Here is a 22114-nt window from a genome sequence, read left to right as displayed (position 1 = left end):
TCTACTTTAAAATATATAATATACGTCTGAATTGCCAATATAAATCAGTCAGATTAAATAAATTATTAGAAGAATTTTTTTACTTAATGTTGTTCTGAAGCTATTTTCTTGTGGCATTTTTATAATCAAGTATATTCAAATGGGAAATAAGCCACAATTTTACCTAAAAATGATTTTATTAACGTTTCGACGCCCAAGTCGGGTGTCGTTGTCAAAATACAAAATAATACTAAATAAACAAAAATGTTGTTGCTTAGTAAAAATTCTTCTAATAATTTATTTAATCTGACTCATTTATATCGGCAATTCAGACACGTATTATACATTTTAAAGTAGACGACTTTAAAATGATATTGCCAATATTGATGAGTTGCGTTCCTGGGACGACTTTACTAAAAGATAGTTCATTCGATTACATGAAATCAATCCCAACTCAAGAATATCCGCCACAAAAAATCATAGCATGTGATCTGTCTTTAAAAAGACAACCAAATGCAACGGTGGCACTGAAATTCTCGCGTTAGGGATTCCATAGTAAATCATGAGGGAAAACCAGGAAAAAAATAAATAATTCAACTAAATAATGAATTCTATAAACAAAATTTTGGTCTTGCAATGGGCTCTTCTTTATTTCCATTATTGGCTAATATATTTATGGAGGATGTCGAAACTAATATCATTTCTAAACAAAATTTAAAACCCACAGTATGGTGGAGATATGTAGATGATGTGTTTTCCATATGGCCTCATAGATCGGAATTGTTGGATACGTTCCTGAATATTATAAACGATCAAGAAGAGACAATAAAGTTTACAATGGAAAAGGAATACAATAACACCCTACCTTTCCTCGATGTTTTGGTCTCAAAGAAGGATACTGGATATGAGACTCAAGTGTATAGAAAACCAACACACACCAACAGATATCTCAATTACAAATCAAATCATAACATCAACGTTAAAAAGGGAATCATTAAATCCTTATATGATAGAGCCAAAATTACTTGTTCTAACGAAAATTCATTTTTAGAAGAAAAACAATTGTTAACATCTGTTTTATTACAAAATGATTATCCCATATCGTTTATAAATAAGGAATTGTCAAGATTGGATCGAATGGAACAGAACAACTTAGAACGGGATCCTACAACCTTCACAAGAAATAATACGAGGAAAATATCAATACCATATCTAAAAGGACTATCCGAGAAACTTAAAACAATAGGAAATAAATTCAATATATCAACAACATTCAAAACAACAAACACATTGAGATCTATTCTATCTAAAACTAAACCTAACAGTGAACAAGAAAGAACAAAGAATTGTATTTATAAAATACCTTGTGAATGCGAACAATTTTATATAGGTGAAACGTCAAGACCATTAGACGTTAGAGTAAATGAACATCAGTCTTATATAAAAAATAGAGAATTTGATAGATCTCAAATATGTCAACACGCATGGGATAATGAACATAGAGTTCAGTGGAGAGATTCAAGTATAGTCCTAAAAGAAGTAGATAGTAAAAAGAGAAAAATCAAAGAAGCGGCTCTAATTATGCTAAATGAAACCAATTGTGTCGCAAATTTCTCGGTAGAATGCAGTAGGATGTGGTTACCCATATTAAAGGAGGAAGTCAATAGAAAGAAAATACCACAATTAGTAAATCAGTAACATATCGAGTTAGTACATATTTAGTATTTTAGTATTATTTAAAATTTAAAATATCAAGTCAGGATTTGGTATTAGTTTTGAGAGTAAACTAAATGTAAACCCAAATACTTACGATGTCGGGATAGTATCACGAGGTTTTTCCTGGTTTTCCCTCATGATTTACTATGGAATCTCTAACGCGAGAATTTCAGTGCCACCGTTGCATTTGGTTGTCTTTTTAAAGACAGATCACATGCTATGATTTTTTGTGGCGGATATTCTTGAGTTGGGATTGATTTCATGTAATCGAATGAACTATCTTTTAGTAAAGTCGTCCCAGGAACGCAACTCATCAATATTGGCAATATCATTTTAAAGTCGTCTACTTTAAAATGTATAATACGTGTCTGAATTGCCGATATAAATGAGTCAGATTAAATAAATTATTAGAAGAATTTTTACTAAGCAACAACATTTTTGTTTATTTAGTATTATTTTGTATTTTGACAACGACACCCGACTTGGGCGTCGAAACGTTAATAAAATCATTTTTAGGTAAAATTGTGGCTTATTTCCCATTTGAATATACTTTTTTTACTTAGCAACAACATTTTTGTTTAATTTAGTAGTATTTTGTATTTGACAGTAGACATTTAATAGTATTTGACAACGACACCCGATTTGGACGTCGAAACGTTAATAAAATTATTTTTTCAATTTAATTGTGGCTTATTTCTTATCTAAATAGTTAATCATAAAAATGCCACAATAGCTTCAGAACAACATCTACTACTTAAAGTGCTTATTTTGCAAAGTTATTATACCGATCCTAACAACATTTAGGACACGTTCTTGTATGTTATATTTGAGGGGTCGAAAAAATTTAAAGGGAAACTACATATTTTGCACTTTCGTTTCCCAATTATTGCTATTTTTTAAAAAGTTAAATTTTCTAATTTCTAAATAGCCAAATATTAATTAAAATTAAAAAACGAAAGTTTTCCTTCTAAAATTTTTGTTATAGAAGCAATATTTCTCCTTTTGTAGGAGTTATAGGCGAAACGATGGGCGCAAAAAGCAAACTTTTTAGATATTTTTCAGATTTTGTTAAATAAAAAATTAAGCACAAGGTTTAAGACTGGCGCATATCGCATATCATGATAATTATTGATACAAGGTTCATCCTGAAGGGATTTCAGCAAAAAAGTAGATGTTACTCTTCGCGATGTTACCAGTTTTTATACTTTATATTTCTTTTTATGCGAAGGTAAATAAGTACTTTAATTTCCTAACTTAGAGGATGGGTACGTATTTTCGGCTGCAATGCTATTCAAATGGGGAATAATTTTTTTCGAATCCTGAGAAAACTAATAAGTATTTTTAAAAAATTTAAACGCAGAATGAAAGATTACGTTATTAGCGAGGGCCGAAAGTCCCTGAGAACTTCTATAATGTTTATTTTAATAAGTTACAGGGGTGAAAAACTAAGAGAAAATTTAGTGTTATTTTTAATTTCAAATATCTCATTCAAAATAAACTTTTTATTTATTCTAATCGCCTTTCGGCCCTCGGTAATAATTTAGTCTTTGATTCTGCGTTTAGATTTTTCAAAAATATTTATTGGTTTTTTCAGGATTCGAAAAAAATGAACACAATGTCCGTGGTAATATTTTCCAAATCTATCTTTGTCATACAACGCACTCAGTCGAATAGAATATTGTCGGCATATTGTCAGTCAGACACTGACAATCAGTGACAATTTTAAATATTTGACATGAATCGGGAATATTTTGAGTTGTTGATTAAATAATATTGATATATAGTGTATTTGATAAATAATTGATTTAAGACGTGAACTTTATAAAAAGTTATTTATTGTGTATTATTTATGGAAGATAGAAGCAGAGAATACATCGAGATATATTCTGTGATTCAAGTATTTTGTTGTTAAAGATGTTCAAAATTGTAAGCGTTCCATAGTAACAATATATTATTAAAAAATCACTTTAACACTTTTCCTCTTTTCTCGATCGAGTATTAGTTTTTGTTGTAGGTACATATAAATTATTACAATCACCGAATACATAGTTAGTGGAAAAATTCACATTTTATTAACTTAATTAATAATTTGCAATTATACAAAAAATAACAGTTATCCAAGAACATTCAAAAGCCATCTCTGTAAGTTAGTTATGACATTGTCAAGTAGAATGACATTCTAGTAATATTTACATATCCATACCAGTGTGAATTTTACTACACGTAATTTGTCATGTAAAGACAGAAAAGGTAGGAATAGCCGTAAAATATTTGCAAATTATGTACCCATGGCCTTAAAGAAAAAGATATAATAAGAAGTTAAAATCGGAGAAAACAAACTATTCTTATTCAAAAATCTATAAAATCGATATATTATATTATATCTATAACTATTTAATCTTAAGTAGTTAACAATATAAAAAAACAAAAGAAAGAGATAAAAAGCCCAAAAATAATGTTTATGTTTGCCTCGAAGAATATTCTTTTTAGCGTATACTAATATTATAATTATTTAAAACTATGTACCTAATATGTTACTATTTACAAAAAAAACCAAAACAAGTTATCAGATTACTGTATCTGTATATGGTGATGGCTGCTTAGACTGGTAAAACAACGTTTTCTTAAGGTTGATATGAACCCTCAATTAATTTGTTTCTGATCCTAGAGATGGCTCTACTGTAGCATCTAACTGTGGTAACATTTTCAACTTAATTGTAGACTTCTACATGATGACTCGGTAATAATGTAGAAACCTGAACACTTTTTTATCCTTACACCCATTGGCTCACTTGGCTTTGTTGCCAAATTGTTTAGACAGTCATTTTATCAAGGCCTAATACCAATGTAGTGTTAGCAAGAAACCTTTAGTCCATGATGTGAGGCCGCTCCCGTCTGAAAAAATATGATTCGATTTCTCTGCGGATTCCTATTCAAAAATGTTTTAATGAAATATGAAGAGTGCAAGGCGAACTTTTTGGCGAGAAATTGTTTAAACAATTTTTTTTTAAAGAAATTCAAAAGATTATTTTTTTTTGCTCCGGAAAATATTTTTTAGGATTTTGGCCATTCTAAACAAGAAAGGTATTGTGTCATTTTTCTCAAAAGTTGATAGGTTTCGAGTTAGGGGCAATTTAAAATCTGAAAAATGCGATAATACGCATTTTCGAAGCTTAACAACTCAGATTTATTATATCTGAATATATCTTTAATAAAATTCTGAAGAGTAGTGGGTTCTATCTTCAATTTAGACCGTTCTTTTTAAAATGTTGTTATGCGTCCATCCAATTTTAATGCCGGTGCGGCTATTTCTACAATCTTCTATTTTGCACCGGAAAATATTTTTTAAGGTTTTTCGGGTAATACTAAATAAAAAAAGTTTCTTTTCATTGTTCTGACAAGTTAACAGTTTTTGAGTTATAAGCGATTTAAAATCTGAAAAATGAGAACATACGCATATTATAGCGCGAAAATACGATTGAGTTACACTAAATACCAATTAACTTCTCATTAGCGGAAGTTACAGTTGATTCATAGACGTAATATATATTAACACTGTTATATTTATAATATTGTTAATATAAATATTAAGTCTACCACTTCAGTTGGATGAGTTAAGATAAATTCAGCAATTCTGCAATTTTCGTAACAAGATACAACTGCACACATCTCGCGCGAAGAGTAATCACACAAGTGGTTTCGATGTAATCCCTTGCAAAACTGATGCAATTCAGCGACTTTTAAATCGCAGCGGAGCCACCCTCTAGCTAGATTTTCTGCGACAGCGATTTTTTTGTCGCCGCGACTACAAATTGCAAGTGTAGTGCTAGCCATAGTGCGAGGGGTGGCAGGTTGCGGTCTAAGAGTCGAGTGGGCATAATTGATAATTAAAAAACAACGATTTACATTGAAATAAGCCCCAATTACTCATCCAATTCTTAAAATTGAACGTCTAAACTTACGTCTAAGTTAGGTACTTGGCAACCTCAAAAATAATAATTTACATAGGAATTTCCAAGCCTAGAATATGTGTACCGTAAAATGGGGTGACTTTGACCGATTTTGTACTTTTAAAGTAACGTTTACACGTATCCAGTAACTGGCGCCAGTCTCACTGGAATGCGAGTGCTTGACTAAGACAGCGCTGGATAGGTTCGTTTACACGTATCCAGTAACTGGCGCCAATCTCACTGGCACTCTTATTAAAAATCCTAATACGGCCACTGAAACCACAGGTATGACAGCGCCAGCGACTGGAACGCTGTGTTTACACGCGTCTACAACCACTGGCACGGGGTTAGAGGGGACGCGGACGAGTGCCACTGGCACGAAAAATAGACCAGCCTTCTATTCGAGACAGCGCTGGCAGACAGCGCTGGACTGGAACAAAAAAGCGTTTACATGATGCCAGCACTGTCGTTCCAGTGCGACTGGCGCCAGTTACTGGATACATGTAAACGCGCCTTTAGGCAATTTTGAAACAATTTTCAGATTTTAAATCCTTCGATTTAGTAACTCGAAAACTCAGAAAAATCAGAAGAGATCTTTTTTGTTTAGAAAGAGCCAAAAAAACCTAAAGAATGTTTTCCAGGGCAAAACAGGAGATTGTTGAAATAGAGCCTGCCGCATTGGCAACAAAATCGGATGTACGCGCATTATTAACAATTAAAAAACAACGGTCTAAATTGAAGTTATACCCGATTACTGCTCAGAATTTCAAAAATGAACGTTTAAATTTCAATTTAAGGCATTGCCAACTTTGAATATAATAATTTAAATATGAGTTTTAGCCTCGAAAACGTGTATTTACGCATTTTCAGATTTTAATTCACCTTAACTCGAAAACTATATATGTACTTTTGAGAAAAATGACAAGATATCTTTCTTGTTTAGAATGGCCCAAAAAACATAAAAAAATATTTTCCTGGACAAAAAATGGTGATCTTGTGAATTTGTTTAAAAACATTGTTTAAACAGTTTCTGCCCAAAAATTTCGCCGGCACTCCTCTGATTTGTTTAAAGGGGACATTTTTGAATAGGAATCAGCAAAGAAACCAAATCGGAATTTTTTTCAGACGGGAGCGGCCTCACAACGTGGACTACTTACATGTTTCTGTAAATATTCCTTAGTCATCACATTCGTATTATCTTACACTGATATCATATTATCTTACACATTCATATTACACTGAAAGATGGTAATAAAACTTTACGACCTCTTTCATGACAAAAATTGCTGTGCTGTGTATTTAAAAATTTATTATAACAAATCAATGTAGGATAGAAAAAGAATAGAAGAAAAGAACAGGATTTTGATTTTAAATCAGTAAGTATATCACTCTTTATATCATCGACATCAAGTGTATAGGAATAGGTAGGTGGTTAAAGAATTGTATACCTACCTGTATAATATGCATAATGCTTCAGAAGTCTTCTACTTCTTCTTTTTGTATAGACATGACTCTGTCTGTTTTTTCAATGTGCCTCTAATAAGTTGTATTTCCATCGTTTTCGTGGTCTTCCCACTGATCGTCTTAGTATTGGGGAACCGTCTCTCGCTATCTCGCCTGACTACCCTATTTGTTGTCATTCGGCGTATGTGGTCATTCCATTCTATTCTTCTGTTTCTTACCCAGTTATTAATGTTATCCACCTTACATCTCCGACCCATATCTGTACTTCTAGCTCTGTCCCATAGTCTTACCATCGATTTTTCGAAGGGTTTTTATCTCCGCTGTTTCGAGCAATATTTTTGTCCTCTCTGTGCCGGTCGTGTTTCTGCCGCGTATGTAATTATTGGTCTGATGACTGTTTTGTAAATTCTGCCTTTCATGTCTTTTCCGATATTTTTATTTCTCCATATTTTGTCATTCAGGCAACCTGCGGCTCAGTTTGCTCTATTCAATTGATCTTCCACTTCTGTTTCGAGCCTTCCGTAGCTAGATAGTGTGATGCCTAGGTATTTAAACTCCATCACTTGTTCTATTATCTAACCTTAAAGCTCCAATTTACATCTTATTAGATCTGTTATAACCATGCATTTTGTCTTTTTTGAGGAAATTAACATGTTAAATTTTCTGGCGATTATGTTGAATTGCTGCAGCATACGTTGTAAATCATCTTCACTTTGAGAGATTAGTATTGCATCGTCCGTATAGCAGATTATTTTAAGTTGTTTTTCTCCGATTTGGTATCCTTTTTTAGTTTAATTTTTTATTATTTCGTCCATGATCAGGTTGAACAATAAAGGACTCAAGGAATCCCCTGTCTTATCCCATTGCCGGCTTCAATTGAGTCAGTTAGTTCATCTTCCACTTTTACTTTTATTGTGTTTTTCTGGTAGATGTTTTCTATCGTTTTAATTATTCCCAGATAACAAGTGGATAACGTCCTGTAATGTGACCCTGTCAAATGCTTTCTTAAGGTTCACGAAACATAAATATGCCGGTTTGATGTATTCCAACGATTTCTCTTGAAATTGCCTCATTATAAATATAGCGTCAGTGCATGACCTTAAATCACTTTTGTTGTTAATTTTAATGTTGTATTTAATAAGTTAATCCCTCTGTAATTCTCCGGGTCTGATTTGTCTCCTTTTTTGAAGAGAGGTATTAGGATGCTTGATCTCCATTCTTGTGGTATTCTTGTGCTTCAGAAGTCAAACGGTGTAAGTCATATTTCATCTGCCCGGACAAATTTTTTTCGGTTTTTCATCATTCTGAACAAAAAAGGTTTGTTGTAATTTTTCTCTAAAATGAATTATTTTCAACTTATAAACAATTTAAAACAGAAAAAAAAAACGAAAAATGACGATTATTAAGCCTCAAAAACACACAATTATTTTTTAATTCAGCAAGTTACTAAATTTAAGTTAAAACCTTGTTCTATCAGTTTCTGATACTTCAGTAGTTTGGGCTTATTTGATTTTAAAACATTGTTTTTAGTAGTTGAGGCCCTTATCACAACCTAAAAAAGGGATTTATACAAGACTGTTTAATAAATTAGAACCACTGTTTCTATGGGCGATCTCTTGAACATTATTATGCGGTATCTTATGAAAGTGGTTATGCACACCATATTTTGTTGAATTTAAAATCAAAATTCTATTATTTTTAGTTCTTAAAAGGTTTACATTTTTACACAAGCAATTTTTATCGGCAGGCCAGACGGAAGTCGTAAAATTTAATTACATCTCTCAGTATGAGATAAAATAAATGCGACGAGTAACAACTGGAATGTTTAAAAGATTAGAGAGAAACATCACCAGAAACATAATATTATGTCCTGTTTATTGGAAATACTCGAGATCATGTAAGATATACCTACTTTATAGCACGTGCAAATCCTCGCCTATCGCCTAATTTCCTATGAAGTTAAATGGTGAATGTTTTTAGGGTCTAGGTATTTATTTTTTCGGGTATGCGTATGAGGTTCACGAGGTTTTGAAACATGTCTACTAGATGTTGTGGAAATAATTCGAATCGTACTACAATGGTACTACTTTTCGCGGAAGAAATCTGAAAGAAACCAGTTTTCGTAGAAACAATTAAATATATTAGTATTCGAGGAAACTGAAAATCGGGTTTTGTTTAGTTGTAATATCAGCTACGCCCCTTACCAATTTTCAAAGTAATTCTGATTATAAACAAGGATAACTATGATGAAAAAGTTTTTTCGAAATAGTTTTATTAGTGCTCTACATGCACTTACCGGTTTTTCCAAGTACCTACCTTATAATAATTAATTTCATTAATTCGTTATCGTATAATACCTTTTCGTAATTAATATAACTTTTTGTGCATCTACTAAAATGTCTAATAATATTCTGTAAATTTACATTATCAGGTACCAATATCTAAACACTTAAGTAAATGAGAGGTTTCTAAGAACACATCACTGATCAAAACTAAAAGCTGGGAAAATTCCTTTTTACCCTTAGGTTTTTTTATAAATATATTATTTGTAGATTGTACATTTTATTATATCGTATTTTCAAAACAAAAGTTATAATTTTGTTGTAATCTGCCAAAATGTTGTACAAATAATTGATATGGCAACGCTGCTAGATTACAGTTCTGTTTGAGGCAATTCTACGCTAAGTTACTGATATCTATCGGAGATAAATATTACCGGTGTTCTAGAGGGAGCCATGTCATGGTGGCACAATTTGATAGCGGCAATTCAAGATATAATTCTTGTTTAACGAGATTTTTCATATGTTTAGGAAAAAATATTCAACATTTTATTGGAAATATTTTCCATTGTTACAGTTTTATATATGTTGTTATTAAAATTTTATCCAATTTCTTACCGGTAGCTTTATTATAAGCCGAAACATATTATTTTTTCCTACAGTGGCAAAACTGTATATTCAAAAATTTTGAAAAAAATCATAAGTATTTCCTAGGATTATATCTTTATGCTGTAAGAAAATTAACAAAATTGTATGTTTGGTTTTCCCGCTTTATACTTGGAAAAAAGGAGTTTTTTCGAAAACGAAAACATGAAGATTGCTCAAAATTTGTCAAAATACTTCTAGTGATCACATATACCTTCTCAATTTTTTTCAAATTTTTTGAATGTGTAGTTTATTTTTGGGGGGGTTCAGATCAACCTTAAATAAAAATTGGTCTGATCCTACCTTATTCTGTCGATTTTTTTACAACGTGGACAATGTCGTACGGGAAAACACACAACTCTCTAGTTTCCTTTATTTGTTTCCACGGGCACTTAATAGTTTCTCCCAGTATATATCGGCCCTGGACAAGGGTGTTTAAAAAAAAACTCACAACATCAAATAAATAAAGGAGAAAGAAAAATTGGCCTGAAATAAATAGATACTTCAGCATGCAAGAAGTGCATAAGGTATACATTTTATTAAAAAGAAAACTACTAAAGGTAGCTTAAAGTAAACTTTAGACACCGAATTAGGTGCTAAAAAACAAGGCTTAACTGAAGGATAGCGTGTGGCCAAAAGAGAGAGGATCATGAAGACCTAAATATCCCAGAATTATAAATCCTTGACAAGCAAGATAGTCTAAAACTTCAGAAAGTTGAATATTTCTTGGTTAATTCTCAGAATGACTTCTGATTTAAAATCCTTACACAGTTTCATGAGACAGCACTTGTCCTCACGAAGTATGAATCAAAAGTGAACAAAACATGAGACTAGACAGGTAAAGACAAAGAGATGACACTTACTAGACAGGTAGCAATTTATACCTAAAGCCTACTTCATGCCTGATTTCCTATCTGATTTCGGACTTAAAAATGGCTTGATAGCAGCTAATATTCAAGACAATAAAGAAGCTTGATTTTTATAATTATTTAGGCCAGTACTTGTGGCAATAAAGCAAAAATTATGACAATCTGATTATTAAAAATCGTTTCTAGTTGTTTAGCGACTTTTAACCCGTAACATAGACTCCTATGAAAAATGTCCATTATGGTCTGCTTTTCAATAGATCCCGCCTGGACTAATAGATTTTTTCAGCTACTAGTTTCTAATATACGAGTGGTTAAACTAAGATTCTATTCCAGAAGCGATGAGAAACATATACTTACTTTGACCAAATTGATTTACACCAGTCCCAGATATTGAAGACGGGGGCTGCGTCAGCTGCGCAATGAGCGCACTTCCTTGTGTAGTATTTACTTGCTGGTTTGTTTGAGGGATATACGGTCTCACCTGTTGAATCGGTGGTGCCATTGGCCAATGGGGAGATGTTCTGTTAATATTAACATGACCTAAAAATAAAAAAAATGCTCAATTCAAAAATTAATTAAAATACACTCAGATGCAAAAAAAACGCAACGGAGAAAATTTTGGTCAAATTCAAAGTATTTCAGTTTTTTATTTTTAGCCCTATTTTGATGATTTTTTTTAGCACACTGTGTAAAAATTTATAAATTTTAAGTTGCTATAGTGAGTTTTTTTAATAAAACTTTGTATTTGACTTATTATACGGGTTAATCGAAAGGTGGTTTTTTATCCAACTTTTAAACATCCTGTGGAATAATTCAGTTTGCGAATTTTCGTAAAACCTTATTTTTCGGTTGCAACCATGTCTCCTAAGGATTGTATTTTTGGTTTCATGTCAAAATATGCCTTGGTTCATTTTTTAGAGCCAAATGAATTTTCCACCCACAATTTAGGACTTTTTTAATTATGATTATTGTGGAGTTATTTTGTAATACGACGACGTGGCTTTGGTGACTGTTGTCATTATGTGATATTGACACCATGCCCCGCGCACTCTAATAAAAAAAAATGTAATCGTATTTATTTTCCTTCCAATTTGTCAGAGGCGCTGATGTCGGCATCGTGATTGGTGGAACATGACTTTTGACAAATCTTGCGCTATCTGATTGGCTATCTGTGTTCAGTCATTATATGGCATATGGCTATGGTCGGTTTAGTCGGTTATGTGTTTCATGTGTTTGTGTCACCATAAAAAGCTGATATTCAGTCGTGTTTTTTGATATTTTTATTTAGTAATCGAGTACCTTTTTAAAGGTAAGTTTTTCTGATTGTAAGGTAGAGATTTTCTGATTGTAGGTACTGTTTATCCAACAGTTTTAAAATACACATTTTATTTCGCGTTTTGTTAGGTCTAATGGCTCCGATCAGGTGTTGTGTGCAGACGGTGGAAAACTTCAACAAGTAAACATATATTTAATCCAAATTAAATACTCATATTTCTATGTAAAATGTCACATTATTGTATAAATAAATAATTAAGAAACAAAAGTTGTTTGTGTTGTACCTTTATTATGCACTTGAATAAAATATTAAATATTGGAAGTACCGTATGGAGGCTATGATGTACCAAGCATGGAGGCTAGATTACGCCACTCTTCCTATCCAATCAACAACAAGAACGTTTAAAATTTCACACCTATCATGTCGAAGCTACAGACCACTTATGTGGAGGCCAGATTTGTAGTATCCTTCCAATTAACCAGGTGCTGAAATGGCGCTGAAATACGTGACATATTTTTTGAACAGTAAGATCGCATTCTCCCCAATCACGCAACACTTTTTTCTATGATTGACACTTACATTTTGTTTACCTATGATTGATCATGGTTCTTAGTGTCGAAGATTGTGTGAAAGCCTGGTTTCTCTGTTTGAAAATGGGCGAAATTATGAATATGTGGCTAGAGTACTACACACTCATCGCTCTACCATCCAAATGGTAGTGGAACGTTTTATACGAACTGCAACAAACAAGCGTAAAGCGGGAAGTGGCAGGAAGCACAAAACTACCTCTTTAGATGATCGTTTTATACGAGTCAACGCTGTGCGGGATCGTCATTTAACAGCGGTGCAAACAAAAAATCAGCTTCAACAGGTTCGAGGCAATAACGTAAGTGTATTTACAGTTCGTCAAAGATTACATTAATTTGGTTTGCAAAGTTGCAGACCAGCAACTGGGCCCAAATTACTTCCACGGCATAGAGTGGCTAGACTACAATTTTCCAGGGAACAATTACATTGGAATTTAGGACAATGGAGTAATGTTCTTTTTACGGATGAGTCGAGATACTGTCTCCACTCATCAGATGGGAGAGAACGAGTATGGCGTCGAACTGGAGAGAGATTTGCGGAGTGCGCTTTCAGTCCCCGCGTTAGTCATGGAGGGAGTTCAGTGATGGTATGGGCAGGAATATCCCGAGAGGCGCACACTGAACTGGTATTTATTGAGGGTTCGTTGACTGCACACCGATATATTGAGGAAATTTTAGCGAATCACGTAGTACCCTTTTCTCAATATATCGACGATGATTTTCTATTATTGCAAGATAATGCGCGACCCCACTATGCAATGTGTGTCACGCAATATTTAGAGGAAGCTGGAATTAATAAAATGAACTGGCCAGCGTGTTCGCCAGATCTGAACCCAATAGAGTACGTTTGGGACATGCTTGGTAGAAATATTAGAGGTCGCGAAGTCGCACCAGCCTCAACTAACGAACTTCGCTTGGCTCTAGAAGAGGAATGGCAAAACATCCAGCAAAATGATATTCCCAACCTCATAGACAGCATGAGCCGATGTGTACAGGCAGTTATAGAGGCTAGGGGAGGCAATACAAAGTATTAAGTTATATTTTAGTAGTTTTTTTGTTATTTGCGTACTTAGGTGAAGTTACATTTAAGTTGTTTTTTTTATGTTTTGTTATTGTTATCATTGTTCATTAAAACCAAGATCATGTCGTTGCTTTTAATCATTATTTAAATACAGTGCTTCTGGGATGTCGATATGACATTCCTTCGATATCAGTCATGAAAGCCCCCATCGTCGTATTACAAAATAATACAAAAGATAATGGTAATAATAGGAAAAGTCGTAAATTGTGGGTGGCAAAGTCATTTCGCTCCTAAAAATGAACCAATCCATATTTTCATATGAAACAAAAAACATAATACTTAGAAGACATGGTTGCAACCTAAAAACAGGGTTTTACGAAAATACGCTAACGGAATTATTCTACAGGATGTTTTAAAATTAGGATAAAAAACCACCTTTCGATTAACCCCGTATAATAAGTCAAATACAAAATCTTATTAAAAACTCACTATACCAAATCAAAATTTAAAAATTTTTACACAGTGTGCTAAAAAAATCATCAAAATAGGGCTAAAAATAAAAAAACTGAAATACTTTGAATTTTACTAAAATTTTCTCCGTTGCGTTTTTTTGCACCTGAGTGTACTTGTGTTCTGTTTGTCTTAATTATGCCTTCTAATTGTGTTTCCAGATATCATAACATTCATTAAAATAGGACGGCTGCGTTGGATGGGACATGTAGAAAGAATGGAAGAAGGTGAAATACCAAACAAAATATTCAAACAGATGCCAGTAGGAAAAAGAACAAGAGGAAGACTGAAGCTGAGATATTTAGAACAAATAGAAAATGATATAAAAACCTTAAAAATAAAAAACTGGAGAAAAAAAGCACAAAACAGATCAGAGTGGAGAAGAATCCTTGAACAGGCTAAGACCCAAAAAGGGCTGTCGAGCCAATGATGATGATGATTAATTGTGTTTTACGTTACAAAAATTTAAAGCTAGTGTTCCTAGTATGTCATTTTATTGTTGCAGACAAAATTCTTATACGGGGGTCGGCATAAGTCAGACAATCTCGAAAAATGTTTTGAGGGTAACGTAATGATCCAAAGTTATCTGCAAATGCTCGAAGATTTACGTGGGCAAATGGGCAACGATCCAACACTCGCGAATATGCGTCATTTCATGTAGGATGGAGCTTCGCCGCACTACGCGGCATGTTGTGTGCGGGAGTACCTTAATGTTCATCTTGGAGAATCGTTGAGTGGCAGACGAAGAATCGTTGAGTGGCCAGCACGGCCCTATGACAACACCTTGTGATTTCTTCCTGTGGGGCCTTCTCAATTACCCCGTTTTGGCAAGAGGATTACGCACCCTTACCGACCTCCTGCAATTGAAGAAGAATTTGATAATCTTCGCGGCAGCTTGACGTGCTTCCCCGGACCTGCCTCTCCGTTGCGAAACTTCTTCTTTCTTCTTCTTCTTTTTGTATAGACATGACTCTGTCTGTTTTTTCAATGTGCCTCTAGTAAGTTGTCGTTCCATCGTTTTCGTGGTCTTGACACTGATCGTCTTCCTATTGGGGAACCGTCTCTCGCTGTCCTGACTACCATATTTGTTGTCATTCGGCTTATGTGGTCATTCCATTCTATTCTTCTGTTTCTTACCCAGTTAATAATGTTATCCACCTTGCATCTCCGTCGTATATCTGCACTTCTAGCTCTGTCCCATAGAGTCTTACCATCGATTTTTCGAAGGGTTTTCATCTCCGCTGTTTCGAGCAATCTTTTTGTCTTCTCTGTGTCGGGTCGTGTTTCTGCCGCGTATGTCATTATTGGTCTGATGACTGTTTTGTAAATTCTGCCCTTCATTTCTTTTCCGATATTTTTATTTCTCCATATTGTGTCATTCAGACAACCTGCGGCTCTGTTTGCTCTATTCACTTGATCTCCCACTTCTGTTTCGAGCCTTCCGTAGCTAGATAGTGTGATGCCTAGGTATTTACACTCCATCACTTGTTCTATTATCTGACCTTCCAGCTCCAATTTACATCTTATTGGATCTGCTGTTATAACCATGCATTTTCTCTTTTTTGAGGAAATTAACATGTTAAATTTTCTGGCGATTATGTTGAATTGGTGCAGCATACGTTGTAAATCATCTTCACTTTGAGAGATTAGTACTGCATCGTCCGCATAGCAGATTATTTTTTTAAGTTGTTTTTCTCCCATTTGGTATCCTTTTTTAGTTCTTACTTTTTTTATTATTTCGTCCATGATCAGGTTGAACAATAAAGGACTCAAGGAATCCCCCTGTCTTATCCCATTGCCGGCTTCAATTGGGTCAGTTAGTTCATCTTCCACTTTTATTTTTATTGTGTTGTTCTGGTAGATGTTTTCTATCGTTTTAATTATTCCCAGAGGTACCTCTCTCGAGTATAACAAGTGGTTAACGTCCTTTAATGTGACCCTGTCAAATGCTTTCTTAAGGTCTCTTCCCGACCTAAAACCTTGTTGTTCTTCTGCTAATGTTATAATTTCATTCAATTTGTTTGTTATCACTTTTGTTGTTAATTTTAATGTTGTGTTTAATAAGTAATCCCTCTGTAATTCTCCGAGTCTAATTTGTCTCCTTTTTTTGAAGAGAGGTATTAGGATGCTTGATATCCATTCTTGTGGTATTCTGTTTTGTTCTATTATTATTTGTATTAGTTTTAATAGTTGTTTAGTTAGATCTTGTCCTCCGTACTTTAGGAGTTCGTTCGATATTCTGTCCTCTCCTGGAGATTTTCTATTTTTTAATTTTCTGAATGCTTCCTTTAGCTCTCCCTCCTCGATGTTTATTTCTTCGTTTGTCGTAACTTCAGGTGTTGGTGGTTCATTATCGTCGCCTTTAGCAAATAGAGATCGGAAGTAGTCTGCCCATGTTTCCTTCTGAATGTGTTTCGCTTTTATTAATTCGTTCATCTCCTTTCTATGCCCTCTGATCATTCTCCATACTTCTTCTTGTGTTCCGTAGAAGTCGTGTTCCATCTGTTTTGAGAAACTCTGCCAGTGCTCCCTTTTTATTTGCCTCACTAAAGTATTCGTTTCGTTTCTGATTCGTGTGTAGTGGTTGTATGCCTGTTGTGTTTGTTTTGTTCTGTATTGTAAACAGGCTTTCTTCTTTTCTTCGCATTTTATCTTAACTTAAACGTTGCATTAAATACATTGATCAAAATGGGCATCAATTTGAACACTTATATTTATCCTTTGTCGAATCCCCTTTGCAATTTTTTTGAATAAAAATTCATTTTGACGCTGCATTTTTTCTTTTATTGCAAATTTGTCCCTTCTACCATACAATGGTGTAGGGTTATGATGTTGTTACAATGAAATAATTGTGCAAAATTACTTGCAGTCTCTCTCTCTCTTTCTCTTTCTCTCTCTCTCTCTCTGTTAGAAAAATTAATATCAAATTTATTCAGTATCCAGGTTGAACAGCGTGGAATTTAGGTACACCAACACTTTGACTTCCTCTCTGAAGTCTTCACCAGGGCTCCCGGTACCTCAGTCGCGAGACTGAAGATTTCAGAGAGAAGTCGAAACCTAGGTGTGCCTAAATACCACATGGTTCAACCACGACTACCCACGACTTTTAAGTAGTGAAATTAATCTTAATAAAATATAACACAACGCAAGGGGGATCTGACAATCCGCAAGTATAACAAGTCATGACTCTAGAAAATCTGCTGGATAGGCACATGAACTTAAGAGGAGACTTTAATGCCAAAGTCGGAAGAGAGAATATATTTTCACCCACCATCGGAAAAGAGAGCTTACACGTAGACTCTAATGATAACGGTCTCAGAATCATAAACTTTGCGATGTCTAAGTATATGAAAATAGCTGGGACACGATTTCCCCATAAAGATATACATAAGGAAACTTGGAACTCTCCTGATAATGAAACGATTAACCAAATAGATCATATAATCATTGATGCAAGACACTGCTCTAACTTTTTAGATGTTAGGTCTTTTAGAGGAGCAAACATAGATAGTGATCACTATTTGGTTAAAGCACGATTTAAAGAGAGAATTCTTCTTCACGTGCCATATCAGAATTATCCGACGTTGGCGATCACCATTGCGAAGGCTTCTCGATCTTCTGCAATATGGAATAATTGTCCTGCATTTGATATTTGAGTCCATTCACGAATGTTTTTTAACCAAGAAACTTGTTTTCTTCCTACACCTCTACGGCCCTCTATTTTGCTTTTAAGGATCAGTTATATTTTATATCGACTTCCCCTCACTATATGTCCCAGATAAGACATTTTTCGATGATTAACAGTCTTTAGAAGTTCTCTATCTTTGTTGACCTTCCTTAGTACTTCTTCATTAGTTTTTCTTGCTGTCCAGGGTATCTTCAGCATCCGTCTATGAATCCACATTTCCAATGCTTCAATTCTGTTCTGATCGATACTTTTAGAGTCCACACTTCTGCACTATACAAAAGTACGGACCAAACATAGCACTTGACTATTCTTTGTCTTAGTTCTAAACTGAGATGATTATTGCAAAGAAATGACTTCATTTTCATAAAAGTAGTTTTAGTCATTGCTATTCTACGTTTTATTTCTATGTCTGGATCTAGTTGGTCCGTTATCACAGTTCCCAAATATATCATTTTGTGAACTTTCTCCACTTGGACTCCGTTTAACTGAAGTTTTGCATCGGGATGTGGGTCACGACTAAACACTAAAAATTTGGTTTTGTTTGAGTTTATTTTAATGGCCATTTCCTCTCCTATCTCGTGAATATGATCAAGCAGAATTTGGAGACCTTCAATATTATCCGACAGAATTACTGTATCGTCTGCATATCTTATCACATTAAGTAGTTCTCCGTTGATTTTTATTCCATATGGCTGTCTCTCAAGTGCCTTTTTAAATAACTGGTCCGAGTAAACATTAAACAATGTTGGTGACAAAATGCAACCTTGTCTGACTCCTCGTTGTATGGAGATTTCATCGGTGTAGTTATGTAGTTGACCGTAGCAGTTTGATTCCAGTACAAATTCCAGTACAAAGAGAGAATATCGGATTTAAAAAAGGAGATCGGGAAAAGGACAGAAAAAATCGACATTAATAAACTAAAAGATCCCGACATAGCAAATGTATACAGACAGCAAATATAAGATCAAATAAGGACAGAAAACAGAAGAAGACATTGACCAACTATGGGCAAATATACGAGATATTGTGTTACAGAAATAGGTTGAAATATTGGGCAAAAGATGGTGCAGGTTCTTACAAAATCCATTATAACTGAATTACAAAAAAATAGCATTGCTAACTAAAAAATTTAGAATTCAAGGAGAAAACTCTACGTTCTTTGACGTTAATAATGGTTTAAGATAGGGAGACTCGCTGGTGTGTCTCCTTTTTAATATTGCCTTGGAAAAAGCAGTCAGAAAATTAAATATTAGAATGAATGGAACTATTTTTAGTAGATCGACACAAATTCTCGCATTCGCTGACGATATAGTTGTAGTGGACAGAAATATGAGAGACATGGTGCAGTGTTTCACAAGGCTTTCGGACTCGGCAAGTGAATTAGGACTTGTGGTAAACGAGGAAAAAACCAAATATATGTTGGTTTCTAAAAACTCCCGAAATATCAACAGATAATTCAAATTAACAATCATACCTTTGAGCAAGTCAAGGAACTCACATATCTTGGATCGCTAGTAAACACGTCAAGCGACGAAATACAAAAAAAAACGTATAGCAGTAGCAAACAGAACTGTTCCCGGTCTCCATAAACATTTAAAAAACAAAAATATAAAACGTGCAGTAAAGCTCAATATAATACAAGACCTTAATAAGACCGGCTTTGATATATGGGGCTGAAACGTGGAACTTATCTCAAAGTGATGACAGACTTCTTTAGCTCGGGTGAGCAAGCAGGTCATTCCAAACAAAGGATACCTTCTGCTTCAAGGTTGTCTCTAGTCACTCTAATGGTATGTGGAGGTCCATTATCATGCAATAAAATTAAATTGTCTCCTGTTGCACCTCTCCAGGGCCTGACTACAGGTTATCAACATACCTGTGAGCAGTTAAAGTTGATTGGATAAAAATTAAAGGAGTTTTTTTACGGATCACAATTCCTCTCCAGAACATTACACTTCCCCTTGTATATTTGTGAACATATCTGACAGTTTTCGTTCTTGCTTGTCTTCCTCGACCTCTAAGTCAGGGGTGTCAAACTCAATTTTGCAGAGGGCCATATATTAAATTCAGAATGTGTCGGCGGGCCAGATTCAAATAAAAAAAAATGTACTGAATTATTATAACATTTTATTTAATAGTATACTTATAATATACGGTTGTTAAAAATCATATCAAAGTTATAAAAGAGGGTAATTATTTTGAGCTCGAGGATCCAGATACCTGACTTCTCTTGTTTTTGACAAGCTCATTGATGTCAGGTATCATATTCGTTGTATTTATTTTAAGAATTGATTGGAGATGTTCATTTGTAAGTCTTGTGCGATGTTTGTTCTTATTTATTTTCATGACGGAAAACATCTGCTCACATAAATAGGTGCTACCAAACATGCACAGAATGCGTGCTGCATGCTTTTTTAATTCCGGGTAGTTATCCAAACTCTTGAAATATTGTGTATAAAATGTAAGTGCGTTAACCTCTTTAAATTTTTCTTTCAAAATACTGTCCGATTGAAGATCTATCAACTCCATTTGCAAATGAACTGGTGCCTGTGAAGCTTCAAAATTGAATGGATTGTTGAAAATTGGGAATTCCATTTCATTCATTTTGTGGAAGTCTTCAAAACGATTGTTGAATTCCGTGATAAGATTTTGCAGAAGTTGAGAATATTGATCCAATTTTTTTTGATCCACTGTGCCAAATGATTTTAAATGAGGGAAATGATCCAAAGTTTGATTTTTTACCTGATTTTCCCACAGCCTCAACTTTGTTTCAAAGGCTTGAATACATGAGTACATTTGAGTGACAATCAGATTTTTACCCTGTAACTTTACATTCAGATCAGTCAAGTGTTTATTCATATCTACCAAAAAGGCACAATCAACCCACCAGTCATTGTCATAATCAATTGGGTTGCCTTTTTCTAACATGAAAGCTTGAATAGGGTCACGTAATGCAAAAAATCTTTCTAAAACTACTCCTCGACTGAGCCAACGAACTTCGGTGAAATAAGGGACATCAGAAAACTTTTCGTCCAAATCTTGTAAAAACTGCCTGAACTGTCGGTGATTTAGTCCTCTGCTCCTTATAAAATTTACTATTTTAATTATAGGTTGCATGACATGGTCCATTTTTAAATGTTTGGATGCCAATGATTCCTGGTGAATTATACAGTGAAATCCCACAAAATTTCCTGATGTTTTCTGTTTTAATTTAGTTACAACGCCCGAATGTTGGCCAACCATGGCAGGAGCGCCATCCGTAGTTGTGCTGCTAAGTATATTCCAATCGAGTCCATATTCTGCCATCAAATGCTCCAATGCAGAATAAATATCATTTGCTGTTGTAGTACCTGTCAATGGAACGCACTTTAATAGTTCTTCAGTTATTTCAAAGTTACTGTTAATACCTCGTATAAAAACAGCAAGTTGAGCTGTATCAACAGTATCAGTGCTCTCATCAACAGCCAGTGAAAAGTTTGTAAATTCCTTAATTTTCTCCTTCAGTTGAAGAACCAAATTTTGAGATAAATCATTTATTCTTGAAGCAACAGTGTTTCTTGACAGCGAAATATTTTGAATTATTGACTTTTGAAATGGAAATGAAACATCGGCAACTTTCAACATACAGTCTTTAATAAAATCACCATCAGTGAAAGGTTTTGATCTCTTCGCGATTTCTAATGCAATAATAAAACTTGATTTCAGGGCATCTTCGCTCTCAGTATTAGCTTTAGTAAACATCGATTGTTGACCTTGAAGTTTAGATTTTAAAGATGACAATCTGTCCATTCTTATTTTTTCAGTGTAACAATCGAATTTTGATTTATGATTCGTATCATAGTGTCTCTTCAAGTTAAACTCCTTACAAACAGCAACTGTTTGATTGCAAATCAAACACAGTGGTTTACCTTTCCATTCTATGAAAAAATATGCATTTTCCCATTTAGACTGAAAAACTCTACGTTCACTATCAACTTTACGTTTTTGTGACATTATGCCGAAATCGTAACAAATATGGAACTCGACACAATTATGGATATCGCACACGCACGACACAAACAAATGTACAATACCTTCTCAACCACTACTTCGCAACTGACTCACGTGACACGTCGACGCACTTCTTTTAT

At 34.2% G+C, this 22114-nt stretch overlaps 1 protein-coding gene across 1 annotated transcript in view; it reads right to left on the bottom strand.

The window, feature by feature from the left end:
• LOC126884470 (mediator of RNA polymerase II transcription subunit 25) overlaps positions 1-22114 on the bottom strand; it is a 170145-nt gene that overhangs the window by 56159 nt on the left and 91872 nt on the right. The window contains exon 8 of the mRNA XM_050650405.1: positions 11260-11442. Coding sequence (XP_050506362.1) covers positions 11260-11442 — 183 coding nt within the window. The remainder of the gene's footprint in view (positions 1-11259; positions 11443-22114) is intronic.

The sequence above is a fragment of the Diabrotica virgifera genome, chromosome 5 (assembly GCF_917563875.1).
Source record: "Diabrotica virgifera virgifera chromosome 5, PGI_DIABVI_V3a".
Lineage (NCBI taxonomy): Eukaryota > Metazoa > Arthropoda > Insecta > Coleoptera > Chrysomelidae > Diabrotica > Diabrotica virgifera.
The sequence above is the reverse complement of the archived record's forward strand: the minus strand, read 5'-3'. Positions and strand labels throughout refer to the sequence as shown.